This window comes from Solenopsis invicta, chromosome 6 (assembly GCF_016802725.1).
Source record: "Solenopsis invicta isolate M01_SB chromosome 6, UNIL_Sinv_3.0, whole genome shotgun sequence".
Taxonomy (NCBI): Eukaryota; Metazoa; Arthropoda; class Insecta; order Hymenoptera; family Formicidae; genus Solenopsis; species Solenopsis invicta.
Genome location: NC_052669.1, coordinates 18,932,450 through 18,959,804, shown reverse-complemented (window position 1 = coordinate 18,959,804; position 27,355 = coordinate 18,932,450). Strand labels below are relative to the sequence as shown.

General features: G+C 34.0%; 5 protein-coding genes across 16 annotated transcripts in view; 1 reads left to right on the top strand and 4 right to left on the bottom strand.

The window, feature by feature from the left end:
* The window catches only part of LOC113003799, a 154,038-nt gene that overhangs the window by 35,581 nt on the left and 91,102 nt on the right, over positions 1-27,355 (top strand). The window lies entirely within an intron of this gene.
* Positions 405-4,318, bottom strand: LOC105207327 (juvenile hormone epoxide hydrolase 1-like). Of its 2 annotated transcripts, none has more exons than XM_039450557.1 (8): positions 4,158-4,318; positions 3,881-3,989; positions 2,838-3,030; positions 2,123-2,364; positions 1,862-1,977; positions 1,545-1,744; positions 900-1,134; positions 405-823 (listed from the first exon to the last, which is right to left on the bottom strand). In XM_039450557.1, exons 1-8 carry the CDS (start codon positions 4,301-4,303, stop codon positions 556-558), a joined length of 1,509 nt encoding a protein of 502 aa, XP_039306491.1. In that variant the 5' UTR covers positions 4,304-4,318; the 3' UTR covers positions 405-555. The 2 variants fall into 2 exon arrangements, with proteins under 2 accessions (XP_039306491.1, XP_039306492.1); XM_039450558.1 differs by having other exon boundaries at positions 3,881-3,983; positions 4,158-4,300.
* Positions 5,165-10,814, bottom strand: LOC105204118 (juvenile hormone epoxide hydrolase 1). Its single transcript, XM_039450555.1, has 8 exons — positions 10,665-10,814; positions 8,626-8,734; positions 7,584-7,776; positions 6,870-7,111; positions 6,609-6,724; positions 6,312-6,511; positions 5,660-5,894; positions 5,165-5,583 (listed from the first exon to the last, which is right to left on the bottom strand). Exons 1-8 carry the CDS (start codon positions 10,808-10,810, stop codon positions 5,316-5,318), a joined length of 1,509 nt encoding a protein of 502 aa, XP_039306489.1. The 5' UTR covers positions 10,811-10,814; the 3' UTR covers positions 5,165-5,315.
* LOC105204044 (juvenile hormone epoxide hydrolase 1) lies at positions 13,062-16,942 on the bottom strand. Its single transcript, XM_011173054.3, has 8 exons — positions 16,811-16,942; positions 16,534-16,642; positions 15,491-15,683; positions 14,782-15,023; positions 14,500-14,615; positions 14,203-14,402; positions 13,557-13,791; positions 13,062-13,480 (listed from the first exon to the last, which is right to left on the bottom strand). Exons 1-8 carry the CDS (start codon positions 16,867-16,869, stop codon positions 13,213-13,215), a joined length of 1,422 nt encoding a protein of 473 aa, XP_011171356.2. The 5' UTR covers positions 16,870-16,942; the 3' UTR covers positions 13,062-13,212.
* LOC105204028 (thyrotroph embryonic factor) overlaps positions 18,740-27,355 on the bottom strand; it is a 56,024-nt gene continuing 47,408 nt past the window's right edge. For 3 of the 10 annotated variants that reach the window (XM_039450563.1, XM_039450565.1, XM_011173025.3), the window contains 5 exons: positions 25,546-25,691; positions 24,043-24,280; positions 23,336-23,439; positions 23,019-23,156; positions 18,740-22,482 (listed from right to left, as the gene is read on the bottom strand). In XM_039450563.1, the coding sequence (XP_039306497.1) occupies positions 22,396-22,482; positions 23,019-23,156; positions 23,336-23,439; positions 24,043-24,280; positions 25,546-25,691 (713 nt within the window). In that variant the 3' untranslated portion in view covers positions 18,740-22,395. Of the gene's footprint in view, positions 22,524-23,018; positions 23,157-23,335; positions 23,485-24,042; positions 24,281-25,545; positions 25,692-27,355 lie in introns of all 10 variants that reach the window. The other 7 variants (XM_039450562.1, XM_039450559.1, XM_011173023.3 and 4 more) reach the window with 4 other exon arrangements.

Below are 27,355 nucleotides of genomic sequence, written 5' to 3'. Positions count from 1 at the left end.
GCAATGTTTTATGCTTTAAGCCTTTGTTTTAAGGCATAATAATTGTTTTGTGTCTAGAGTCTTAAAAAGCCGTTCTGTTTGCAGATGATAAATATTAAAGTTTAAAGTATCACTACATTTTTGAATGCATATTACAAAAATGTGTGTAGTAATTATCAAAAATGCGTGTAGTAATAAATGTACTAATAATATTATCTTGAAATTATTCAAGCCAGCCATTCTACGATCTTTAATGATGCACGTTATATGTATAAATATAATTTTTTGCACGCGTTATCTATAAATAAGTAATAAAACGAAGAAATTTTGCATTTGAGAAATGTTCTTTTTTTTATAATTCTAAAAATAAAATTTAAACGCATAATCGTACTTCTGGAAGACAGAATTGAATAAAGAACAAAGCGTTAGAAAAATAATCATTTTATTTAAAGAATTACCAAACTTTACAAAACTGGAAAAAATGTATCGTGTTTATGTAACATCCACTATACAGACACTGTTTCACATCTTAACGTGCTCGTGTAATTAGTTAAAATAGCATTAGTAAATGTTCTTTCAAATTTTCGTAGGCACCTTTATTTTCTTCTCTTTGTTTGGCATATTTTTAGCAATATTTTTCCTCTTGGTCTCTTCAACCGTGTGCACAAATTTAAATATATCATCCGCTAAGAGAGCCGGCTCTTCCAATGCGGCGAAATGACCTCCGCGGGGTAAATGATTCATTTGAATCAGATTAATATATTTTTTACGAAGGAGACTTTCCGGTGTATACACTATCTCGTGAGGAAATACCGCACACGCTACTGGCACTTCAACAGGCAATCTAAAAACATACGTCAATGAAAATGAATTAACATTTATGTAAACGTGAGAATTGTATTTAAAAAAAAGAAACACACTCATCTATTCTGCTCGCTATATAAGCCTTCGTGAATTGTTCGGAATAAAGTCGTACACTCGTAGTCAGAGAGTTGGTAACCCAATAAAGCATGAGATTATCCAAAAGCTCATCTAACGTGAATTTCTCGAGGAGACCGCCATCCTGACGGAGCCTGTACTCTGGATTTGTTAATGTACTAAACTTTTCCAAAATGTAAGCTGCTAATGCGACTGGCGAGGCTGACACAGCAGTACCTTTAAAAATATTTTCCAATTACTTTATTCTTTTTCAATAAATAAACTTATTTTGCATATTAAACGTTGACATACACACTGAGAGAAAAAATTCCTAAATAAAATATTCATTTACGGTACGTAAATATTTACTCTATAAGAAAAATAATACTTAAATTAAAATAATAGTTCTTATTCTAAATAAATGTATGTTTACATTTAGTAAACACTTTAAAAATTTAATAATTTTTTCCTCAGTGCACAGAAATAACATTGGCATATTATTGCATTAGTTTAATTTGCAACTTTACATTTAATTTTTAATAATTTTATTGAATCTAATTTAACGCTGAAAGAAATTAATAACGTATATACAAAAAGATTTTTATTCAAAGATTTTTTTATAGAAAAGCTTGTATATAATTAAGTACCTATAGTATCTGGTTTAGTAGCTTGTATATGAAAGTATCCAGATTCCTCAAGGAAGAAACTCATGTAATGTCCCAAAGGATACATTCTGTCAGCATATTTGCTTTCGACAACGAGCGATGGGATAAGCGCACCGATCAATCTCCATAGCATATTAGATTTACTTAAAACTATACACAAGTTCATATGACTGCCAAGAATGCTAAGAAAAATTATCATTTTTAAACTTTGCACTTATACTTATATCATATATCATATATACTTATATCATATGAAATTGCACAAAGTTATTAAGCAAGTCATTATTAATGATACGTACTTGTCTGGGAAAAAAGCACCTAAATGAGAAGCAACCACGCTGCCCCAATCTCCGCCCTGGATGTAAAATTGATTAAAACCGAGACGCAGCATAAGGTTTTTGAATATAACAGCTATCTGAAAGTAACAAACGCAAGGATAAATATTTGTTGCGTTAACTTATTCCTTTTTTTCCTACGTTGTCTTGGACGCATGAAATATAATTTGGTTCTAACACATAACACTTATATAGGAGTATTAAGTATTTTTCAGTAAATTTCACCTGCGGTGTGGCCAGTCCTGGTCGTACGGCAGCTTGCGAGAATCCAAATCCAGGAAGCGAAGGTGCGATTACCTCAAACACAAAGTGCTTGTCAGCACGCGGTGTCGTTAACATGGGAATAATTTTCTGGAATTCCACCACGGATCCTGCCCAACCGTGCATAATCAGTAATGGATAAACTTTTATGTTTTTTCGTTCAGCTGGGATCTGAGGTTTCACGTGATAAAAATGTATGTCCAGACCTGTGTAGAGACATAAATCTCAATTTATTCAATTATCTTGAATATTCGAATAAAATTTATTGGCACGTAATGTACGTACTAAGTAGTATACAATTGTTATTTTTGTTAACAAAGTCAAATACTAATTTATGTGATAGTATTTGCATTTATTCTCGTGTAAAACTAATGAAAATGTGTCTTCGTCGATACTGTTCTTATGCTCTACGAAACCGGCTCGTCATTTTAGTAAAATACTCAAACAGAGCTTCTACGGCATGGATCGCGGTTAAACGAATCTGGACCGACATTTATTATTTCCCGCTAATAATCTAGACAAAAGAGAAGCATCAAATGCTGAGAAAAGTAAAAATTAAACTACTTAATAAACGCGATGCCGCCACTTATTTCTGAGCAATTCCTTTCACAACTAAAACTCGTACAATAATTACGAAATTGTTTTGAATGATTACGATTAAATGACAAAAAATTATTACCTTGTATATTAGTCATGTATTGGGGATACTTATTGAGCAACGCCGCCCGCTCAGTCCAATTATATTTTGTTCTCCAATATTCAAGAACATCCTTCAAGTACGTCGTACTGATGCCGTAAGTCCATGCAGTACCTTCCAACGGCTCTCTTAATTCTCTTCTATTTGCTAGTCGTTCATTTAGGTCGTCAATTACCTTACTCAAGAAATTTGTATTTTATACTTGAAAATAATTACGCGTTTCCCTTTCAATTTTTCTACCAAACATTTATGATCAGTTTCAAATTACAGTAAAATTCTATCTTCCTTTTCGCGGTCGCGGTTGATCGATCGATCGATCCATCAAATTAATAAATTATTTATTGTGTTCCAGCTTTCTAGGAGATTTTTAAGAAATTTTATAATATTTTATGAATATTTTATATCAAAGAATATTTTATTTTAAAACATTGACGATAAAGCCTCTTAAAAAATTTCATGTATTTTATAGTTAAAAAGTCTGAAGCTCTATATAAAATATTGAAATACAAATTTTTTTGACAACGGCTTTTATATTTCTTTATCTCTCATTGTACATTGAATTATTCAACAATTATTTTTAAAAAACAGATTTATGTAAATTTATACAACATTGAATATTTAGTTAAACTACTTTTGATGCTGTGCTACGTATTTTTACTTGACTGCCAATACATTTGACAAGAGTTTCAATGCATATTCATATGATTAGAAATAATATATTGTGTTTATCAATAAAAAATTTCGATTTCCGATATCGGAAAAATAATATAGATTCATCAATAGTAATGAAGTATCATGTTTTGCGATTGAATAAGATAGTTGCTATAATGTGCACACAGTGGTCATAAATATGTATTACACAGGTGTGTCTCTAATAGTACTTATTAATAACAACAAAAAATTGAATCACTTTTGTATTTCTTAGAACGTAAAATCTTACATAACGAATCGATGAAAAAGTACAATCTTAAAAGTGTATATCACTTGATTTAATAGATAAATAGTACTTATCTTTCGTAACTTACCGGCTGTTTCACATTGATAGCAAAAGGTCGTACTTCTTTCGAGGCTTCTTTATTTTTTTCCGGTCCCCAAAATGTCTCAGGCAAGTCGGGCACGTCTGTAGGACTGCTCCTGCGAATAAACAATATAAAATTTTTATAATCGAGAGTTAATGATTAGTAAATTATTTATAATTCCTATGCAATGAAGATGAAAATACAGTTTCATCAATTAAATTATTTTATTCTATAAATTTTGTGGTTTGACGTGAAAGATTTAAGGTTTATGATTGCAACTTACTGAAGAAAAATGGCTATGCCACAGGTAACGAGGAAGAGCACAGTCGTCGTCTTCCACATTATGCAACTGTCGTGTGCAACGTAGAACGAACGACTATCAATAATGTTATAGCGCTGCAACAGTCCAGTGCATGCCATTAACGGCATTCGTGAAAAGGGGACTTAAGCCTCGATTCGCAAACTCACTAAGAAGAGAACCGTATATGAAAGTGGCAGAATAGTCAATGTAATTATTTGATGACATCTTCTATTGGTTATTTTTGTCCACTTTCGTCTTACGAATGTGTTAGAGAATCGTGGCCCTGTAGGTCTATTCTGTAACTCTTTAGCGACAATTCGATATCGTTACAGTGTTGTTGAGCAACTTTTCTAGCATGTATAATATCTGCGCAACGATACTATAACGATACCAAATTGTCGTCAAAGAATTACGAAATAGGCCTACTGGTAGTGTCATCTTGTTGCCCATACACCAGTCTTACTCTGATAAATGTTCAAATTTTTTTGCGAATTTTATTTATCGAGCTTTGTACAATTTCTTTCAATTATTTATTACTGTTCAAAAACGGTCCTTTACAATTAACAGCTTGCTAATAAATAATAATTCAAATTTGTTGAAATTTAATTTAAAAAATGTTATTTTAATGTGGCACTTACATTCGTGCTATATTATTAAAACGACATCTTTTTAAATTTTGAATGATTATTTTTTTAAATTTAGTTCACTGGTCATAATAGATTCCATTTTTATAAATCGATTATCAGCGTATCATCGTGTAGTAATAAATGTAATAATAATATGATCTTGAAATTATTTAAGCCAGCCATTCTACGATTTTTAATGTTGCATGTTATATGTATAAATATAATTTTTTGCACGCGTTATCTATATATAAATAATAAAACGAAGAAATTTTGTATTTGAGAAATGTTTTTTTTTTATAATTCTAAAAATAAAATTTAAACGCCTAATCATACTTCGGGCAGAGTTGAATAAAGAACAAAGCGTTAGAAAAATAATCATTTTATTTAAAGAATTACCAAACTTTACAAAACTGGAAAATATGTATCGTGTTTATGTAACATCCACTATACAGACACTGTTTCACATCTTAACGTGCTCGTGTAATTAGTTAAAATACCATAAGTAAATGTTCTTTCAAATTTTTGTAGGCTCCTTTATTTTCTTTTCTTTGTTTGGCATATTTTTAGCCATATTTTTCTTCTTGGTCTCTTCAACCGTGTGTACAAATTTAAATATATCATCCGCTAAGAGTGCCGGCTCTTCCAATGCGGCGAAATGACCTCCGCGCGGTAAATGATTCATTTGAATCAGATTAATATATTTTTCACGAAGAAGACTTTCCGGTGTATACACTATCTCGTGAGGAAATACCGCACACGCTACTGGCACTTTAACAGGCAATCTAAAAGCATACATCAATGAAAATGAATTAAAATTTATGTAAACGTGAGAATTGTATTTAAAAAAAAGAAACACACTCATCTATTCTGCTCGCTATATAAGCCTTCGTGAATTGTTCGGAATAAAGCCGTACACTCGTAGTTAGAGAGTTGGTAACCCAATAAATCATGAGATTATCCAAAAGCTCATCTAACGTGAATTTCTCGAGGAGACCGCCATCCTGACGGAGTCTGTACTCCGGATTTGTCATTGTACTAAACTTTTCCAAAATGTAAGCTGCTAATGCGACTGGCGAGGCTGACACAGCAGTACCTTTAAAAATATTTTCCAATTACTTTATTCTTTTTCAATAAATAAACTTATTTTGCATATTAAACGTTGACATACACACTGAGAGAAAAAATTCCTAAATAAAATATTTATTTACGGTACGTAAATATTTACTCTATAAGAAAAATAATACTTAAATTAAAATAATAGTTCTTATTCTAAATAAATGTATATTTACATTTAGTAAATACTTTAAAAATTTAGTAATTTTTTCCTCAGTGCACAGGAATAACATTGGCATATTATTGCATTAGTTTAATTTGCAACTTTACATTTAACTTTTGATAATTTTATTGAATCTAATTTAACGCTTAAAGAAATTAATAACAAAATACAAAAAAGTAAAAAGATTTCTATTCAAAGATTTTTTTATAGAAAAGCTTGTATATAATTAAGTACCTATAGTATCTGGTTTAGTAGCTTGTATATGAAAGTATCCAGATTCCTCAAGGAGGAAACTCATGTAATGTCCTAAAGGATACATTCTGTCGGCATATTCGTTTTCGACAACGAGCGATGGGATAAGCGCACCGATCAATCTCCATAGCATATTAGACTTACTTAAAACTACACACAAGTTCATATGACTGCCAAGAATGCTGAGAAAAATTATCGTTTTTAAACTTTGCACTTATACTTATATCATATATGAAATTGCACAAAGTTATTAAGCAAGTCATTATTAATGATACGTACTTGTCTGGGAAGAAAGCACCTAAATGAGAAGCAACCACGCTGCCCCAGTCTCCGCCTTGGATGTAAAATTGATTAAAACCGAGACGCAGCATAAGGTTTTTGAATATAACAGCTATCTGAAAGTAACAAACGCAAGGATAAATATTTGTTGCGTTAACTTATTTCTTTTTTTCCTACGTTATCTTGGACGCATGAAATATAATTTGGTTCTAACACATAACATTTATATAGGAGTGTTAAGTATTTTTCAGTAAATTTCACCTGCGGTGTGGCCAATCCTGGTCGTACGGCAGCTTGCGAGAATCCATATCCCGGAAGCGAAGGTGCGATTACCTCAAACACAAAGTCTTTGTCAGCTCGCGGTGTCGTTAACATGGGAATAATTTTCTGGAATTCCACTACGGATCCTTTCCAACCATGCATAATCAGTAATGGATAAACTTTTATGTTTTTTCGTTCCGCTGGGATCTGAGGTTTCACGTGATAAAAATGTATGTCCAGACCTGTGTCGAGACATAAATCTCAATTTATTCAATTATCTTGAATATTCGAATAAAATTTATTGGCACGTAATGTACGTACTAAGTAGTATACAATTGTTATTTTTGTTAACGAAGTCAAATACTAATTTATGTGACAGTATTTGCATTTATTCTCGTGTAAAACTAATGAAAATGTGTCTTCGACGATACTATTCTTATGTTCTACGAAACCGGCTCGTCATTTTAGTAAAATACTCAAACAGAGCTTCTACGGCATGGACCGCGGTTAAACGAATCTGGACCGACATTTATTATTTCCCGCTAATAATAGACAAAAGAGAAGCAACAAATGCCGAGAAAAGTAAAAAATTAAAATACTTAATAAACGCGATGCCGCCACTTATTTCTGAGCAATTCCTTTCACAACTAAAACTCGTACAATAATTACGAAATTGTTTTGAATGATTACGATTAAATGACAAAAAATTATTACCTTGTATATTAGTCATGTATTGGGGATACTTATTGAGCAACGCCGCCCGCTCAGTCCAATTATATTTTGTTCTCCAATATTCAAGAACATCCTTCAAGTACGTCGTACTGATGCCGTAAGTCCATGCAGTACCTTCCAACGGCTCTCTTAATTCTCTTCTATTTGCTAGTCGTTCATTTAGGTCGTCAATTACCTTACTCAAGAAATTTGTATTTTACATTTGAAAATAATTACGCGTTTCTTTTTCAATTTTTCTACCAAAGATTTATGATCGATTTCAAATTACAGTAAAATTATATCTTCCTTTTCGCGGTTGCGGTTGATCGATTGATCGATCCAGCAAATTAAAAATTGTTTATTGTGTTCCAGTTTTCTAGGAGATTTTTAAGAAATTTTATAATATTTTATGAATATTTTATTTCAAAGAATATTTTATTTTAAAGCATTGACGATAAAGCTTCTTAAAAAATTTCATGTATTTTATTGTTAAAAAGTCTGAAGCTTTATATAAAATATTGAAATATAAATTTTTTTGACAACGGCTTTTATATTTCTTTAACTCTCATCGTACATTGAATTATTCAACAGTTATTTTTAAAAGACAGATTTGTGTAAATTTTTACAACATTGAATATTTAGTTAAACTACTTTCGATGCTGTGCTACGTATTTTTACTTGACTGCAAACCTATTTGACAAGAGTTACAATGCATATTCATATGATTAGAAATAATATATTGTATTCATCAATAAAAAATTTCGATTTCCAATATCGGTAAAATAATAGAGATTCATCAATAGTAATGAAGTATCATGTTTTGCGATTGAACAAGATAGTTGCTATAATGTGCACACAGTGGTCATAAATATGTATTACACAGGTGTGTCTCTAATAGCACTTATTAATAACAACAGAAAATTGAATCACTTTTCTATCTGTTACAACGTAAAATCTTACATAACGAATCGATGAAAAAGTACAATCTTAAAAGTGTATATCACTTGGTTTAATAGATAAATAGTACTTATTTTTCGTAACTTACCGGCTGCTGCACATCGATAGCAAAAGGTCGTACTTCTTTCGAGGCTCCTTTATTTTTTTCCGGTCCCCAAAATGTCTCAGGCAAGTCGGGCACGTCTGTAGGACTGCTCCTGCAAATAAACAATATCAAATTTTTATAATCGAGAGTTAATGATTAGTAAATTATTTATAATTTCTATGCTAAGAAGATGAAAATACAGTTTCATCAATTAAATTGTTTTATTCTATAAATTCTGTGGTTTGATGTGAGAGATTTGTGGTTTATGATGGGTGTGTGAAGTTGGCACCCCTATGGTACACAATCATAGTTCCGTTCAGAGTTCTGGATTATTTACAACAAAAGGAAGATTTCTTGATAGTTTTTACAAATAGTTCTGCTATTATAACAAAAAAAATGAATTTTGAAAAATGGGGGTGCCCACTTCACACCCAAAAGTAGCACCGCATAGTTCTGAATAATTAATTTGATGCTTTTTAAGGAGTACTAGAGTTCTCCGTATAAAAAAAACTTTTTTGATTAAAAAAAAAAGAAAAAAAATTAAAAAATGCATATGAAGTCCGAATAGTTCTGAATAGCGCATACAATTCCTTTCGATGAGTTCTAGAGTTCTCCATACATTTTAGAAACAGATCTGCTCAAAAAAGTAAAAAAAATCGCAATTGAATTCTCGAAAGTGATATCAAAAAATGAAAGAAACTTCAAAAGTATCAGTTTTACATAATTTTCTCATTAAGATTTTTGATAGTACTCCGCGACGCCTATTCAGAACTCTCAACATAACTCCCAGAACTCTTAAAAAATTTTTTCACGATGTCGACCTTGTATTTTTGAAGTTTGGAAAAATTTTTTAAGAGTTCTGATAGTTCTGTTGAGAGTTCTGGGTAGTCCTCGATGAGTTCTATCAAAAATCCTAATGACAAAAATCTGTAGAATTGAAAACGAAAATGTTACGGATCGCAGGTGTATCGATTTTATATTTTCCGAGTGCGAAAAATTTTTTAAAAGTTCTGGTAGTTCTGTTTAGAGTTCTAGGTAGTTCCCGATGAGTTCTAAATTCTATTGACAAAAATCTGTAGGATTGAAAACGATAATGTTACGGACGATTATAGGTGACGATTTTATACTTTTCGAGTGCGAAATTTTTTTTAAGAGTTCTGGTAGTTCTATTCGTCACCTATAATCGTCCGTAACATTTTTGTTTTCAATCCTACAGATTTTTGTCATTAGGATTTTTGATAGAACTCATCGGGAACTACCCGGAACTCTAAGCAGAACTATCAGAACTCTTAAAAAATTTTTCACACTCGGAAAATATAAAATCGACACACCTGCGATCGTCCGTAACATTTTCGTTTTCAATCCTACAGATTTTTGTCATTAAGATTTTTAATAGAACTCATCGAAGACTACCCAGAACTCTCAACAGAACTACCAGAACTCTTAAAAAATTTTTCCGAACTTTAAAAATACAAGGTCGACATCGTAAAAAAATTTTTTAAGCGTTCTGGGAGTTCTGTTGAGAGTTCTGAATAGGCGTCGCGTTTTATCAAAAATCTTAATGAGAAAATTATGTAAAACTGATACTTTTGAAGTTTCTTTCATTTTTTTCATACCACTTTCGAGAATTCAATTGCGATTTTTTTTACTTTTTTGAGCAGATCTGTTTCTAAAATCTATGGAGAACTCTAGAACTCATCGAAAGGAATCGCTATTCAGAACTATTCGGACTTGATATGCATTTTTTAATTTTTTTTCTTTTTGTTTCTTTTAATCAAAAAAGTTTTTTTTATACGGAGAACTCTAGTACTCCTTAAAAAGCATCAAATTAATTATTCAGAACTATGCGGTGCTACTTTTGGGTGTGAAGTTAGCACCCCCATTTTTCAAAATTCATTTTTTTTGTTATAATAGCAGAACTATTTGTAAAAACTAGCAAGAACTCTTCCTTTTGTTGTAAATAATCCAGAACTCTGAACGGAACTATGATTGTGTACCATAAGGATGTCAACTTCACACACCCGTTTATGATTGCAACTTACCGAAGAAAAATGGCTATGCCACAGGTAACGAGGAAGAGCACGATCGTCGCCTTCCACATTATGCATCTGTCGTGTGCGATGTAGAACGAACGACTATCAATAATGTTATAGCGCTGCAACAATCCAGTGCATGTCATTAACGGCATACATGGAAGGGGAACTTAGGCCTCGATTCGCATACTCACTAAGAAGAGAACACCTTTATTAAGCTGGACCCCCCACCAACGAAAATCAAGTTCGCACTAGGTCAAAAATTTAGTGCTATTTATGTGCTAATTTGTTACTCTAGTCCGGATTTTTTTTTTTTTTAGCCGTTTAGCAACCTTCAAAAAAAAAAGTGGGGGGGTCCAGCTTAATGGCAAGCTGGACCCCCCCATAAAAAAATATATATAGATTTTGGATTTAGTTACTAATTATAACTTGTAAAAAATATATTTGTTTATGCGAGGCGCGTGCTTTCCACGCAAAAGTAATTATTTTCAACAAGTTATAATTAGTAACTAAATCCAAAACCTATTTCTTTTAGTAGTAGGATGTCTAACGATCATTTAGTATATAATTTTGATTTTTTTGCTCGCTTCAATTCGTTGAAAATAATTACTTTGTGCGTGAAAATCACGCGCCCCGCATAAACAAATATATTTTTTACAAGTTATAATTAGTAACTAAATCCAAAATATATTTTTTTTAGTAGTAGGATGTCTAACGATCATTTTCGTATAAGATTAAGATTTTACTGCTAGCTGTAACTTGTTGAAAATAATTACTTTGTTCGTGGAAAGCACGCGCCTCGCACAAACAAATATATTTTTTACAAGTTATAATTAGTAACTAAATCCAAAATCTATTTTTTGTAGTAGTAGGATGTCTAACAAACATTTTGGTATAAGATTAAAATTTTATTGCTAGCTGTAACTTGTTGAAAATAATTACTTTTACGTGGAAAGCACGCGCCTCGCATAAACAAATATATTTTTTACAAGTTATAATCAGTAACTAAATGCAAAACCTATTTCTTTTAGTAGTAGGATGTCTAACGATCATTTAGTATATAATTTTGATTTTTTTGCTCGCTTCATTTCGTTGAAAATAATTACTTTGTGCGTGGAAATCACGCGCCTCGCATAAACGAATATATTTTTTACAAGTTATAATTAGCAACTAATTCCGAAGTTGCATTTATTTTAGTAGTAGGATTTCTGATTATCATTTAATATAATACTATACAAGCAGCAAATTATTTCGAGATAAGGTGACGGATGATAGAGCGCGGCGCGCGAGCTCCACGCATAATGATATTTATGAAACAATTTTATATTTATTTTGGTCTTATATGAGAGCAAAAAATTAGCAACAAATTCTAGCGTACTTGTTTTTGCCTAGTGGCTACTGTATATATATATTTTTTTTTATGGGGGCGTCCAGCTTGCCATTAAGCTGGACCCTCCCACTTTTTTTTTTTAATGTTGCTAACCGGCTTGAGCAAAAAAATCCGGACTAGAGTAACAAATTAGCACATAAATAGCACTAAATTTTTGACCTAGTGCGAACTTGATTTTCGCTGGTGGGGGGTCCAGCTTAATAGAGGTGAAGAGAACCGTATATGAAAGTGGCAGAATAGTCAATGTAATTATTTGATGACATTCTCCTATTGATTATTTTTGTTTACTTTCGTATATGTTCCTCTTACGAATGTGTTAGAGAATCGTGGCCCTGTAGGTCTATTCTGTAACACTTTAGCGACAATTTGGTATCGTTACAGTGTCGCTGCGCAACTTTGTAGCATGTATAATATCTGCGCAACGATACTGTAACGATACCAAACTGTCGTAAAAGAATTACAGAATAGGCCTACTGGTAGTATTATCTTGTAGCCCATACACCAGTCTTACTCTGATAAATGTTCAAATTTTTTTGCGAATTTTATTTATCGAGCTTTGTACAATTTCTTTCAATTATTTATTACTGTTCAAAAACGGTCCTTTACAATTAACAGCTTGCTAATAAATAATAATTCAAATTTGTTGAAATTTAATTTAAAAAATGTTATTTTAATGTGGTACTTACATTCGTGCTATATTATTAAAACGACATCTTTTTAAATTTTGAATGATTATTTTTTTAAATTTAGTTCACTGGTCATAATAGATTCCATTTGTATAAATCGATTATCAGCGTATCATCGTGTAGTAATAAATGTAATAATAATATGATCTTGAAATTATTTAAGCCAGCCATTCTACGATTTTTAATGTTGCATGTTATATGTATAAATATAATTTTTTGCACGCGTTATCTATATATAAATAATAAAACGAAGAAATTTTACATTTGAGAAATAAAATTTAAACGCATAATCGTACTTCGGGAAGACAGAGTTGAATAAAGAACAAAGCGTTAGAAAAATAATCATTTTATTTAAAGAATTACCAAACTTTACAAAACTGGAAAATATGTATCGTGTTTATGTAACATCCTCTATACAGACACTGTTTCACATCTTAACGTGCTCGTGTAATTAATTAAAATACCATAAGTAAATGTTCTTTCAAATTTTTGTAGGCTCCTTTATTTTCTTTTCTTTGTTTGGCATATTTTTAGCCATATTTTTCTTCTTGGTCTCTTCAACCGTGTGTACAAATTTAAATATATCATCCGCTAAGAGAGCCGGCTCTTCCAATGCAGCGAAATGACCTCCGCGCGGTAAATGATTCATTTGAACCAGATTAATATATTTTTCACGAAGGAGACTTTCCGGTGTATATGCTATCTCGTGAGGAAATACCGCACACGCTACTGGCACTTCAACAGGCAATCTAAAAACATATGTCAATAATAATGAATTTAAAATTATGTAAACGTGAGAATTGTAATTAAAAAAGAAAAACACACTCATCTATTCTGCTCGCTATATAAGCTTTAGTGAATTGTTCGGAATAAAGCCGTGCACTCGTAGTCATAGAGTTGGTAACCCAATAAAGCATGAGATTATCCAAAAGTTCATCTAACGTAAATTTCTCGAGGAGACCGCCATCCTGACGGAGTCTGTACTCCGGATTTGTCCCTGTACTAAACTTTTCCAAAATGTAAGCTGCTAATGCGACTGGCGAGGCTGACACAGCAGTACCTTTAAAAATATTTTCCAATTACTTTATTCTTTTTCAATAAATAAACTTATTTTGCATATTAAACGTTGACATACATACTGAGAGAAAAAATTCCTAAATAAAATATTTATTTACGGTACGTAAATATTTACTCTATAAGAAAAATAATACTTAAATTAAATTAATAGTTCTTATTCTAAATAAACGTATATTTACATTTAGTGAATACTTTCAAAATTTAGTAATTTTTTCCTCAGTGCACAGAAATAACATTAGCATATTATTGCATTAGTTTAATTTGCAACTTACATTTAACTTTTAATAATTTTATTGAATCTTATTTAACGTTTAAAGAATTTAATAACGAAATACAAAAATGTAAAAAGATTTCTATTCAAAGATTTTTTTTTAATTTTTATATAATTACTTACCTATAGTATCTGGTTTAGTAGCTTGTATATGAAAGTATCCAGATTCCTCAAGGAGGAAACTCATGTAATGTCCTAAAGGATACATTCTGTCGACATATTCGCTCTCGACAACGAGCGATGGGATAAGTGCACCGATCAATCTCCATAGCATATTAGACTTACTTAAAACTATACACATGTTCATATGACTGCCAAGAATGCTGAGAAAAATTATCGTTTTTAAACTTTGCACTTATACTTATATCATATATGAAATTGCACAAAGTTATTAAGCAAGTCATTATTAATGATACGTACTTGTCTGGGAAGAAAGCACCTAAATGAGAAGCAACCACGCTGCCCCAGTCTCCGCCTTGGATGTAAAATTGATTAAATCCGAGACGCAGCATAAGGTTTTTCAATATAACAGCTATCTGAAAGTAACAAACAATTGACTGTCTTTACGCAAGGATAAGAATTTGTTAGCTTATTCCCTTTTTTTTCTTCGTTTTTTTTTTTATTGTCTTGGACGCATGAAATATCTTGGTTTAATACACAACATTTATATAGGATTTTTAAGCATTTTTCTATAAATTTCACCTGCGGTGTGGCCAATCCTGGTCGTACGGCCGCTTGCGAGAATCCAAATCCCGGAAGCGAAGGTGCGATTACCTCAAACACAAAGTCTTTGTCTGCACGCGGTGTCGTTAACATGGGAATAATTTTCTGGAATTCCACCACGGATCCTGGCCAACCGTGCATAATCAGTAATGGATAATGTTTTATGTTTTTCCGTTCCACCGGGATATTGGGTTTCACATGATAAAAATGTATGTCCAGACCTGTGTAGAAACATAAATCTCAATTTATTCAATTATCTTCAATATTCGAATAAAATTTATTGGCACGTAATGTACGTACTAAGTAGTAGACAATTGTTATTTTTGTGAACGAAATACTAATTTATGTGATAGTATTTGCATTTATTCTCGTGTAAAACTAATGAAAATGTGTCTTATGCTCTACTGTTCTTATGCTCTACGAAACCGGCTCGTCATTTTAGTAAAATACTCAAACAGAGCTTCTACGGCATGGACCGCGGTTAAACGAATCTGGACCTACATTTATTATTTCCCGCTAATAATAGACAAAAGAGAAGCAACATATGCCGAGAAAAGTAAAAAATTAAAATACTTAATAAACGCGATGCCGCCACTTATTTCTGAGCAATTCCTTTCACAACTAAAACTCGTACAATAATTACGAAATTGTTTTGAATGATTACGATTAAATGACAAAAAATTATTACCTTGTATATTAGTCATGTATTGGGGATACTTATTGAGCAACGCCGCCCGCTCAGTCCAATTATATTTTGTTCTCCAATATTCAAGAACATCCTTCAAGTACGTCGTACTGATGCCGTAAGTCCATGCAGTACCTTCCAACGGCTCTCTTAATTCTCTTCTATTTGCTAGTCGTTCATTTAAGTCGTCGATTACCTTACTCAAGAAATTTGTATTTTACACTTGAAAATAATTACGCGTTTCTCTTTCAATTTTTCTACCAAAAATTTATGATCAGTTTCAAATTACAGTAAAATTATATCTTCCTTTTCGCAGTCGCGATTGATCGATCGATCGATCCATCAAATTAATAAATTATTTATTGTGTTCCAGCTTTCTAGGAGATTTTTAAGAAATTTTATAATATTTTATGAATATTTTATATCAAAGAATATTTTATTTTAAAACATTGACGATAAAGCCTCTTAAAAAATTTCATGTATTTTATAGTTAAAAAGTCTGAAGCTCTATATAAAATATTGAAATACAAATTTTTTTGACAACGGCTTTTATATTTCTTTATCTCTCATTGTACATTGAATTATTCAACAATTATTTTTAAAAAGCAGATTTATGTAAATTTATACAACATTGAATATTTAGTTAAACTATTTTTGATGCTGTGCTACGTATTTTTACTTGACTGCCAATACATTTGACAAGAGTTTCAATGCATATTCATATGATTAGAAATAATATATTGTGTTTATCAATAAAAAATTTCGATTTCCGATATCGGAAAAATAATATAGATTCATCAATAGTAATGAAGTATCATGTTTTGCGATTAAACAAAATAGTTGCTATAATGTGCACACAGTGGTCATAAATATGTATTACACAGGTGTGTCTCTAATAGTACTTATTAATAACAACAAAAAATTGAATCACTTTTGTATTTGTTAGAACGTAAAATCTTACATAACGAATCGATGAAAAAGTACAATCTTAAAAGTGTATATCACTTGATTTAATAGATAAATAGTACTTATCTTTCGTAACTTACCGGCTGCTTCACATTGATAGCAAAAGGTCGTATTTCTTTCGAGGCTTCTTTATTTTTTTCCGGTCCCCAAAATGTCTCAGGCAAGTCGGGCACGTCTGTAGGACTGCTCCTGCAAATAAACAATATAAAATTTTTATAATCGAGAGTTAATGATTAGTAAATTATTTATAATTCCTATGCAAAGAAGATGAAAATACAGTTTCATCAATTAAATTATTTTATTCTATAAATTTTGTGGTTTGACGTGAAAGATTTAAGGTTTATGATTGCAACTTACTGAAGAAAAATGGCTATGCCACAGGTAACGAGGAAGAGCACGGTCGTCGTCTTCCACATTATGCATCTGTCGTGTACAACGTAGAACGAACGACTATCAATAATGTTATAGCGCTGCAACAGTCCAGTGCATGTCATTAACGGCATACGTGGAAGGGGAACTTAGGCCTCGATTCGCATACTCACTAAGAAGAGAACCGTATATGAAAGTGGCAGAATAGTCAATGTAATTATTTGATGACATCTTGTATTGGTTATTTTTGTCCACTTTCGTCTTACGATGTGTTAGAGAATCGTGGCCCTGTAGGTCTATTCTGTAACTCTTTAGCGACGATTCGATATCGTTACAGTATTGTTGCGCAACTTTTCTAGCATGTATAATATCTGCGCAACGATACTGTAACGATACCGAATTGTCATCAAAGAATTACGAAATAGGCCTACTGGTAGTGTTATCTTGTTGCCCATACACCAGTCTTACTCTGATAAATGTTCAAATCTTTTTGTGAATTTTGTTTATCGAGTTTTGTACAATTTCTTTCAATTATTTATTACAGTTCAACAACGGTTCTTTACAATTAACACAGCTTGCTAATAAACAATAATTCAATTTTGTTGAAATTTAACTTAAAAAATGTTATTTTAATGTGGTACTTACATTCCTGCTATGTTATTAAAACAACGTCTTTTTAAATTTTGAATGTTCATTTTTTTAAGTTTAGTTTACCGGTCATAATAGATTCCATTTTTAAAAATTCATTATTAGCGTATCATCGTGTAGTAATAAATGTAGTAATAATATGATCTGGAAATTATTTAAACCAGCCATTCTACGATCTTATTGATATAAATATAATTTATATAAAACACAAAAAATTGCGCTCATTCAGATCTTAAATATTAGAGGTACTGAAGCATATAAAAGAATCATATAAACAAAATTAAATAATAAGACAGGTTGTGTGGTTTTAATGAATTAAGGAAATAAGATTGCATTTTGCAGTAATTTATTATTTTTTCGCTTTGATAAGATGTTCTTAATTTAGAATTTTCAAATTAATTTACATTAAAATGGTACTCAAATAACTCTTGAAAATATTATTTCTTATTAAAAATAATTGTAGTAACGTATCGACAGTCTAACGAACTCGTTATATGAAAAATAAAAGTCGTATATCGAAAACATGAAAAATCTATATTAACACAAAGATTTACTGTACGAAAAGTGCATTTTTTTTATGAACCTTACGTCATTTTAGTTTGCTAACAAATACGACATACTGAACTTTGAACGTTGCAAGGAATAAATGACTGAAACTTCTATTTACGTGTGTGTATGTGTGTGTGTGTGAATCTGTCTGCTGATTCATAATTCAACACTTTTGTGACGTTGTTGTTTTTATTCAGTGAATTCATTTCTTCAAACAATGCCATGGGACGCGTTTATTAGCTATAAATAATTTCACGTTCTATTTCTATTATTTTTATTTTACTATCCTCATTGCTTAAGATCCGTTTGTGGCACTCAGACTGCAATCTATTGTCTTCTCTCCCCAGTCATACTTAATGATACAAATTAAAAATTCGTATTTGCTTGATGTCTGTAATCAACTTCGCGACCTGATACTAACAAGTCCGACGCTCTACACACAGAGCCACACGACAACGCATTCTATTCCTAACATGAAAAATTTCGTAAGTTAACTCTGTGCATAAAAAAAATATATGTTGTAAAAATATATACAATATTTATTGCACTGATAAATTCGATATCAATTCTTGAATTTGTAAAATCAATAAACATATAGTAGTAAGAGCCAATAATTATCCAATAAGAGATTAATTCTTAATATGTTAAATGTATTCGAAAAAATATAATAATATGGAGATGTCTTTGGAAAAATAGAGGGTATGGTGTACAACCGTAGGATTCAATTAAAACAATAACAAATACATATATTTCTCGAAATGTGATACAATAGAGGTTTTCTTGTGTTGGTGGTCATATCTAATTTTTCTCATGTTTTTCATGTTTTTATTTAAGTGGATCGGACAATTATTTATCGAAGACGCGGCGGTGTCCTCTATCTCATTTTCTTACCATTCTATTTGGAGCAAAGCCGGCGGCCGCGTCTCTGTCTCTCGCGCTGCTATATAACTCTCTACTATTTTATTTATTACTATTTTTATTTATCGAATTGCGATGTGTGTCGATCATACTAACGCGCTTCTTATAGGCCAATAACTTGTGCCGAGATCCACGTCATATCGCACACTCAGCATCATTAATAGCTTTGAAAAAATGATCGGGAGATAGATCACTTCAATTTCCTCAATCGCTAATACGAGCGACTCTCAATTAAAAAACATGATAAAAACATTCTCTGCGACTCCAAGTCGTTTTTAAAATTCGCGTCGCGAATAAATTGTATGTATGAAGAAAGATCGTTTTCCTTGTCTAAAATCTATATAAAATTTTGCCCTTAACGACGACGAGTGTGCGTGACAAGCAGAACACATACGAGCTGATATTGGCTCGTGTTAAACTTCAAATAGATATTGCGGATAACTAAAAAAAAAAAACTTTCTTGCTGCCTACATTACGCTTTAAAGAATAACGTAAGAAACTTTTGTATACAATCAAACGCGAAATTCTGTCTTCCGCTATTACGCCTTTTCGCACGCAACTTACGCATTTGCCACGCTACACTTCCGTTTAATTCATTGCGTCGGATTAACAAGCCATGCAGTGGGTATTTTATCGGATAACATACGATATGATTTATTTTCGAAAAATAAAATTTTGTGCCGCTACTAAAATTATACTATGCGATACTATCGGGCGAAGTTCGAATCTAAATCTGCCGACGCAAGGTATCGATTTAATAATTTATCGCGCGGAAACGCGGATGTTGCGGAAATCACGAAATTCTTCATCATTTACAAATACATGCTGCATTTTTCTGTTAGAATGTGCAAGGCAATCGTGAAAAACTGTAATTGGATGATTTTGTGCGCGACTCTCGGCAAATCACTCGAATAAATGTAAGGCATCGAGCATTCGGGATCATTGCACTCGTACACGAATATATAGCAGTCTGGCCGCAACGAAATGATTCCGACGAAATTACAATTACGTATTCAATTTGATTCGTATGTATGAAAGATAATTAATACAATAAGATAACACGCTCGAAAGATTCGAAAAATATCGCGAGGATAAAACGACACACTGAAGGAACGATTTTGCTGAAAATACAGGCACGAAAATAATTATGTTAAATCATTAAAATAATTACATTGCACTAAAAAAAAATTTGGTAACTTTACTCAATAGTTATCAAATTCTCTTTTCGATGCAACGTAATTATTTCGATGATCCAACGTAGTTCTTTCCATTTCTTTCAGTGTATGTTTTCACGCGCGGTCGACGAAATTGTCCTGTGATAGTTGAACCGGATTTGCCGTCGATCAAAGTCGAATTGAAATTTCGTTACATCGATTCTCTTTCGGCCGATAAAATACACGTACAGAACGTCCGCGTGATTCGCGTTTGCGCATCGAGTGCTTCTCTCATACGGTTAAATGAAAAAAAAAAAAAAAAAATTCAAGACCATTACGTATCGTCGGTACACAAATCTCGAACGAAAGAGCTTCGCCCTGCCGTTTGTAATTATTTTTAAGATCATCAATCGAGGCGATATTAGGTTTACAAATCTCGCTCGTCGTTCTGGTTACTCGCTCGCATTACTGAAAAAACGCTCGGTACATCGGTCACTATTATTGTCACTAAATTTTGCAACGAGCAATAATCGGTGTCGTTCAATCTCGCGTTGATCTGTACAATATAGATTCTCTCCCTATAGCTATAATTTTATAGCTGTTTCATAAAAAGCGCATATCTCCTCATCGGTTCCACTTTCGCTCTCTCGATCGCCGTCACCGATTCTCACGGTGATGGAAAAATAAACATCTAAAAACTTAAAAAGAAGGGTGGATGGGGGGAAGAGAGGGAGGGGGGAGGATGGATGGGGCCAGTGCACGCGAGCCTGTGCAGCTAGCTTACATTTAAGCACGATGGTCGTAACTTCGTGTACACGTAATATGTTTTTACTTTTTACGACGACGCCTACGATTAAACCCCGACGATGCACGCGCCCATCTGGATTGAGGTGGCTACGCGATCCGATCGTCGGACACGGTCTCCGTTTCGTTTGTCTCAAGTTGATAAACCCCGTCAAAGATATACAGTCGCTCGTCAGAATAACACGATTACGTCTTAAAATATATTTTACAAGAGGGCATCCTGTACAAAAAGTTTGTTCGCTACGCAACAAATGACATCTCGGGATGATGGGCCCGTCCATCGTTCGTGCCGCCGACGTTTGGGCCAGCGGGCGATATTACGAAAGAAGAAAAGGGATAGAAGTCGCGTCGCGACGCGACGCCTTCCGCGCACTCCATGTGCACTCCTCGCGTGGCCGGATTGATTTGCTACACGCTAAAAGAGAGATTAGAGATAGGTAGATATAGATTTAGAGAGAAAGAGAGAGAGAGGAAAGAAACGATGAAAACGAAATACGTATATCATCTATCTTATCGATTAAAACAACTAGAATCACTTGTGTACCATCACCACGTGGGATACGCTACAGTAATTAACGCGTTCTCGGAGAACCAGGATAGTTAACCCGTGCGCAGAAAAGCGTCGTGTTCTCCCAACCATCGCTCGCCTCCGCTCCATGTCGACCTAACGATCTAGCTCTTTACGTGTGGCAGTGCTCAGCGCCGACGAGATTCGTCCCTTCTTCGCCGAACAAGTGCGATTTTTCCAAAATCTCATTCTCATAGCTTATCCGCGTCTTCGATCATTCAATCCTATCCTATCGTCCCAATATGGCTCGTTCCGCGCAAATCTACAAGTCCCGAATGCTACGGCGAATTCGACGTATCTCGTCGCGCGCTGCATGCGCGAATTTATTTACGTGTAACGAACGCATCTCCTTCCTCAAACGCATACTCATGTGTATTGTGTATATATATAATAATATATTCTTTTTCTTTTTTTACTTCAAATATATACATATACGAGTATATATATATATATATATATATACACGCGTACATGTCCTATGTTTATATATATATATATATATATTCATATATGTAACGCGCGCGCGCGTATGTGTGTATGTGTGTATATAATCTAACTATACATATAACTATTTACAAATGGAGGAGTTTTCTAGAGCAGGACAAGGAGCGAGGACTCAATAAGAATTTCATTCGAGAGTAAGAGAAAGAGAGAAAGAGAATGATGGAGAATAGAATCTTCGAAGATTTTTCTGAGAGGAGGTTGGTTGTTGTCGGCTTTTAGGGCGGCGGCAGTCGGTTTCGGGAGTTGGTGGTTATTCGTCAACATGCTCCGCATCCCCTTCGCTTCCACCGCGGAGGCGAAGGCTTGCTACGTGCTGCTGCGACTATAAGCGAGGGAGTTGTAACTGGGCGTGATGCACCCTCGTGTCCGCGTCTCTCTCTCTCTCTTTGCGTGTCGCTCGAGCTGGTGCATAGCTGACCACGGGGGTGTTAGACGTCCGTGTACTTGCTCAGTTTGTCGCGTAGCAACATGTTCTCGTTTTTTAACCGATCCAGCTCCTGCCGCAGACCCATATTCTGCAAATGAGATGAGAAAGTGAGGATTCAGCTTTTCCCTTCTAAATAAACAAAGACATTTATTTAAAAATCGACTCCAGCAAATATCATATTTCAAACTTTAATTCGACCAATCTCATAAGAAATAGCTGCGTCAAGCTTGATAAAAAAAAAAAGAAAATTGGTATAGCTGGCAGTTCACAACGTAGGCAGTAGAGATAATTTTATTTCCATTGTATCTTCGATTTCGACGCGAGCAGTCTGCGAACGCTCGATTTTATTTACCCAAGCGGAACAACAGGTCACGATAACGTCAAGATGACGGTAAAATAAATCATACCTATAAAAGTCAGGAAAAGTGACTTTTAACAATCATTTGGGAACCATTTTAACGCCATGTTGACGTTACGATGACTTTTATTCCGCTCGGGTAGTCTTTTCCCAGTCGTTTTAATCTTATATTCTTAAATGCCCCTTTAACTCTACGAGGCAACTGTGGAACGGTAGATATACAGTGTACACGACAGTCTCAAATTTCTAGCCGTGAGAAAATTTACCTCTTTCTCGAGGAAGCCGGCCCTGAGTGCTATCTGGTTCTCCTTCATGCGGCGCGCGTCTCGCGATCGCTTCGCTGCCATGTTGTTCTTCCTACGACGCGCCCAGTATTTGTCATCCTTCAAGTCATCCGGAACGAACTGCGACCGCAAACGGAAGAGAGAGAAGGAACGTTAGAACGCTCGTATTCACTTACGCGTGGTGAGAAACGTGTGGCGATGAGAATTCAGTCTATTTCGATGGCTGGCGTCGAAATAGACTGAATTTGGCGTCGAAAGCTGCCACGAACGGCAATATAATTACGCAAATGAAGGCTCACCTGCTTCCGCGATTTCTTGATCATAGGTTGGGGTTTGAGCTCCTCGTCGGAAAAGGCCCGCGTACGTGGATCGAAGTCTCGCCCCGATGAGGCCATCGAGAGCGCTACAAGAGACAAGCCATATTGTATTCGTGACGAGTCCTCGGAATCTGTTGCGCGGAAGGGGAACAATTGACAATGTCGACGTTAGTCTAATTTTCTGTGATACACTCGGCAAGCTCGACGTTATCGCAATACAGATTCTGAGATAGCGTATATTTCTTATCTTTTTCTCCCTCTCCCCCTCTCTCTCTCTCTCTTTCTCTCTCTCTCTCGTTCGCTGTAAAAATACTACGGCTACTATTATTTACATCAGAGTGCAACTTCTTCATACCTTTCTTTCGTCGCTCCGTTTTTAGCCCGCTTGCTTTCAGTAAAACTTTCCATTTATGACTTTCTATTGCATTTCTCACTCATTCTACGCGCGCTCTTGCTACTTTATCCTTCTTAATTTTCAAACACACCATATTTGTACATTATCGAGTATATTTGGTTTTATTAAAAAAAAAATATTCGATGCTGACGTTTTATATAAGATGGCATCAGAGATATCCGAAATTATAATTATAATTCCATATTAAATCGCGTGGAACACTTCTCAGGATCTCGATATCGCGGCTACGACGAGGAATAAAAGTAAGAGAGCGAAAAGGTAGTACTTTACTTACTGGAATCCGCGGGAGAGGGTGGGTTCAGGGTGTCCGGCGAGCAGCATTCGCTCGGCGATGGTGATCTCTCGCGCTTGGTAACTGGTTCCAAATGTAGACCCGCTGGTCCCTGATGCCCGGGGGCCTCGGTATTGTTGATTTTATGAAGCTGGCTACCTTGCATGGCACCCTGTCCACCGCCAGCCACACCGTCGACGGGGATGCCATTCTCGGAAAGAAACTCATCGAGATCGACGTACTGTCAACAGAAATCGGGGGTGTCATTTCCGGAATAACGGCGTCAAGTTCGAGCAGAGTCCATCTTACGTTTCTAAGCGGATGTCTAGAATCTGCGTTTTTAACAGATTTTTAAATAATAATATAATACACAAAGATTTTATATCAGTATAATTAACTACGAGCCCGGATATATTTTACGTTAATTCAGAGTTAAGGCGTTTAACTATTTATCTATTAAAGAGTCGGTTAATATATTTTGTGCACAAATTCTCCAAAGACAAGTCCTGTAAAAAGCCATCGTATTATTAATGTGAAAGCTGTCCACACTCTATATAATGTGCTCTTTATTTTGAAAAGACATATAAAACCATTTCCAAGCGGAACTTTTAAATGCGACGAAGAAGTTATGCTTTCGCAGAAAACTCTTTCCATTTCTATTTCATTTTGCACTTTGTAATTTTGCCCCGTTTCTTTATCGAGATTCAAGCGGCGTATCGCGATGGAAGGAACGCAAGCGGTGAAAGTTGGCGAAAGATTTATCAAGTTTTATATGCTCTTTCAAAAATTACATTATTTATACAATTTACTCGCATCGCATGGAAACGTTTTAATTATTAATTATCATAATACGTACATCTATATAGCAGCCGTATAAATTAAGGCGATGAATTGTTTACGTAATATTATCGAGCGATACACAATTGAATGTTGCTTTCTTTAGAACAGATAAGTTTCGCTATTCTATAGGGGGTTATCTAAAAGGATATACTTTTTCTATAAGTTATTTAGATAGTTTGGCTAAAATAATAACGGAGATAGAAAAGAATAGCCGAAACTCTTCCTCGATTCCGTCGAGGCATAACGGAGAAAGCGACCGCTATCGTCGCGATTGCATAGCGGCTTAATATTCGGCTTCCCGGTTTCTCGACCCAGGAAGGTGAATTTTAACGGAGTAAGTGTTACAATGGTCTGCTACTAATTGATTAATTGATTTTTCATTCATTTACGTGTACGCAGCAATTTCCGAGACAAATATGAGTTTTGCGGAACGCATTTCCAAAATGCTTTGCAAAATGATTTAAAAATATATATATACAGGAGCAATCACGTGCCGCGTTGTTACGATAAGGACAAAAAAATCACACAAAGATTGAACAACGAACAAATAATAAGACACAACGTACGACACATGATTAGTTTTTAATTGCCGATTTTATTTTGTGAAATTTTGGGATTAAATTCGGCCAAATTTGGAGGCTTACCGTCTCGCGCCTTTATACATACATGGTTTAATACCTTCAGGTCGGCATCGTAAGGCAAAGTTTTGTCCCAGAGGTTGGGCCCGAGAAAGGCAGCCTGCGCTTCCACGTTGCCCCAAAGTTCGCCGTCGGCATCCTTCTTTTCCTCTGGCCCATCTTTCCCTTGTTTCCCTGCAAATTCAATTTTATTTCCTCAGATAACGACATCCATAATTTTTTATCGTTCGATAATTATTGTTTACGAATAACATCAATTATGAACGAAATCTATCGCTTCGTTGCGAAAAATCTCCTTTTGCGGGATTATTTATGTATTTAGAGCATGCGGGGAATTCACAATGGTTACCAGACAATCTTTTCTGGTGATAATCCTAGACACGTGGAAGTAGAGCGCTATTGACAAGCAATCTGTACATTCATTCGTTTTTGTACAACACTCTCTTCTTTCCCAAAATTTCCGGTACACGGTATAGCGCATTCTTTATCAGGATACTCATCGTACAATATACGACAATTTGCAATTTTACACATCTTCCGGTTTTCTATATCTTTAGTACTTTTTCCTACAATCTCCCGAGATTTTAATGATTTATGCTAAAGTGTTATTGACGTAAAAAAAAAATATATATATATAAGTATGCATGTAAATGTGTATAAGAACTTAACGAGCATTTTTACAAGCTTTTTACTTCATTTCTACATGATGTCATACATTATTCAACTGGCGACGGACGTCAAATGCTTCATTGTATCGTTTGTAACTGGAATTCTCGTGCGGAGAAAATGGAGAAGAAGAATACGCGAGTCGATAGCCTTGAAGATACTCATCCAAAAATAGTAGAACCAGAAGCATCATCTTTTCTACTCCGCTTCTCCTCTTCTATATGTATTCATGTATAACATTGTTCTTTTAATATATTATAAACGCCCCCGTCAGTTATTAATATTTTTGGTCGAACGGATTATCACGTAGATACATGCACACTTCCTGTATGTTTCTAATTGTCTGCGTTATGAAGATTTGACAAAATTTTCCAGTTGGATTCGTGTTTCTACTTCGATGGCTGTCGAGTCTATAGGGAGTGTCGGGTCGACTGTCAAGGCTTTGAGAACGTGCCTTGTCATACTACGATGTTAGCTACTGAGATATCGGATGAGAATAAAAAGGATTATGATACTAAAGATAATTATGATTATGGTAACGATAATTATAGTAATGATAATTATATTTATAATGATAATGATGATGATAATAATGATCATGAGGGTAACGATGACGTATGAGGATCATAATGATTAGCAATTAATGTCCGGTAGCAAATGAACTAAATAGTCGCAAAAAATAAGCAATATACACACTGAGGAAAAAAATTACTAAACTACTTTAATAAATATTTGTTTGAATAGTTGCAGTAAATATTTAAAAAATGATAGTTAAATTAAATTAGTGGTTCTTGTACTAAATAAATATTTATTTACATTCAGTAAATGTTTCATTGCAACTATGTATTCAAACAAATATTTATTAAAATGTAATAATTTTTTCTCTTAGTGCAAAGAAATTCAGACTTTGGATCGCAACTGTCGAATTGTCCGGGATGACTCTTCTTAATTAGGAATATATGCGCGACCGTTTTTTTTTTTTTTTTCGAACTCTATCTCGCTCAAAATGTTACCAAGGGCAACGTAACTTTATTCGACGGTATGTTAATTTCGTCACTTCTCTATTTTTTTTTTTTCCACTTTGGTTCACAGAATGTCGGCTTGGTAGTCAGCTCTCGCGCGCGGACAGTTTGTCGAGGTTTGCGGTTTTTGATGTGCCAACGCGTTCTATT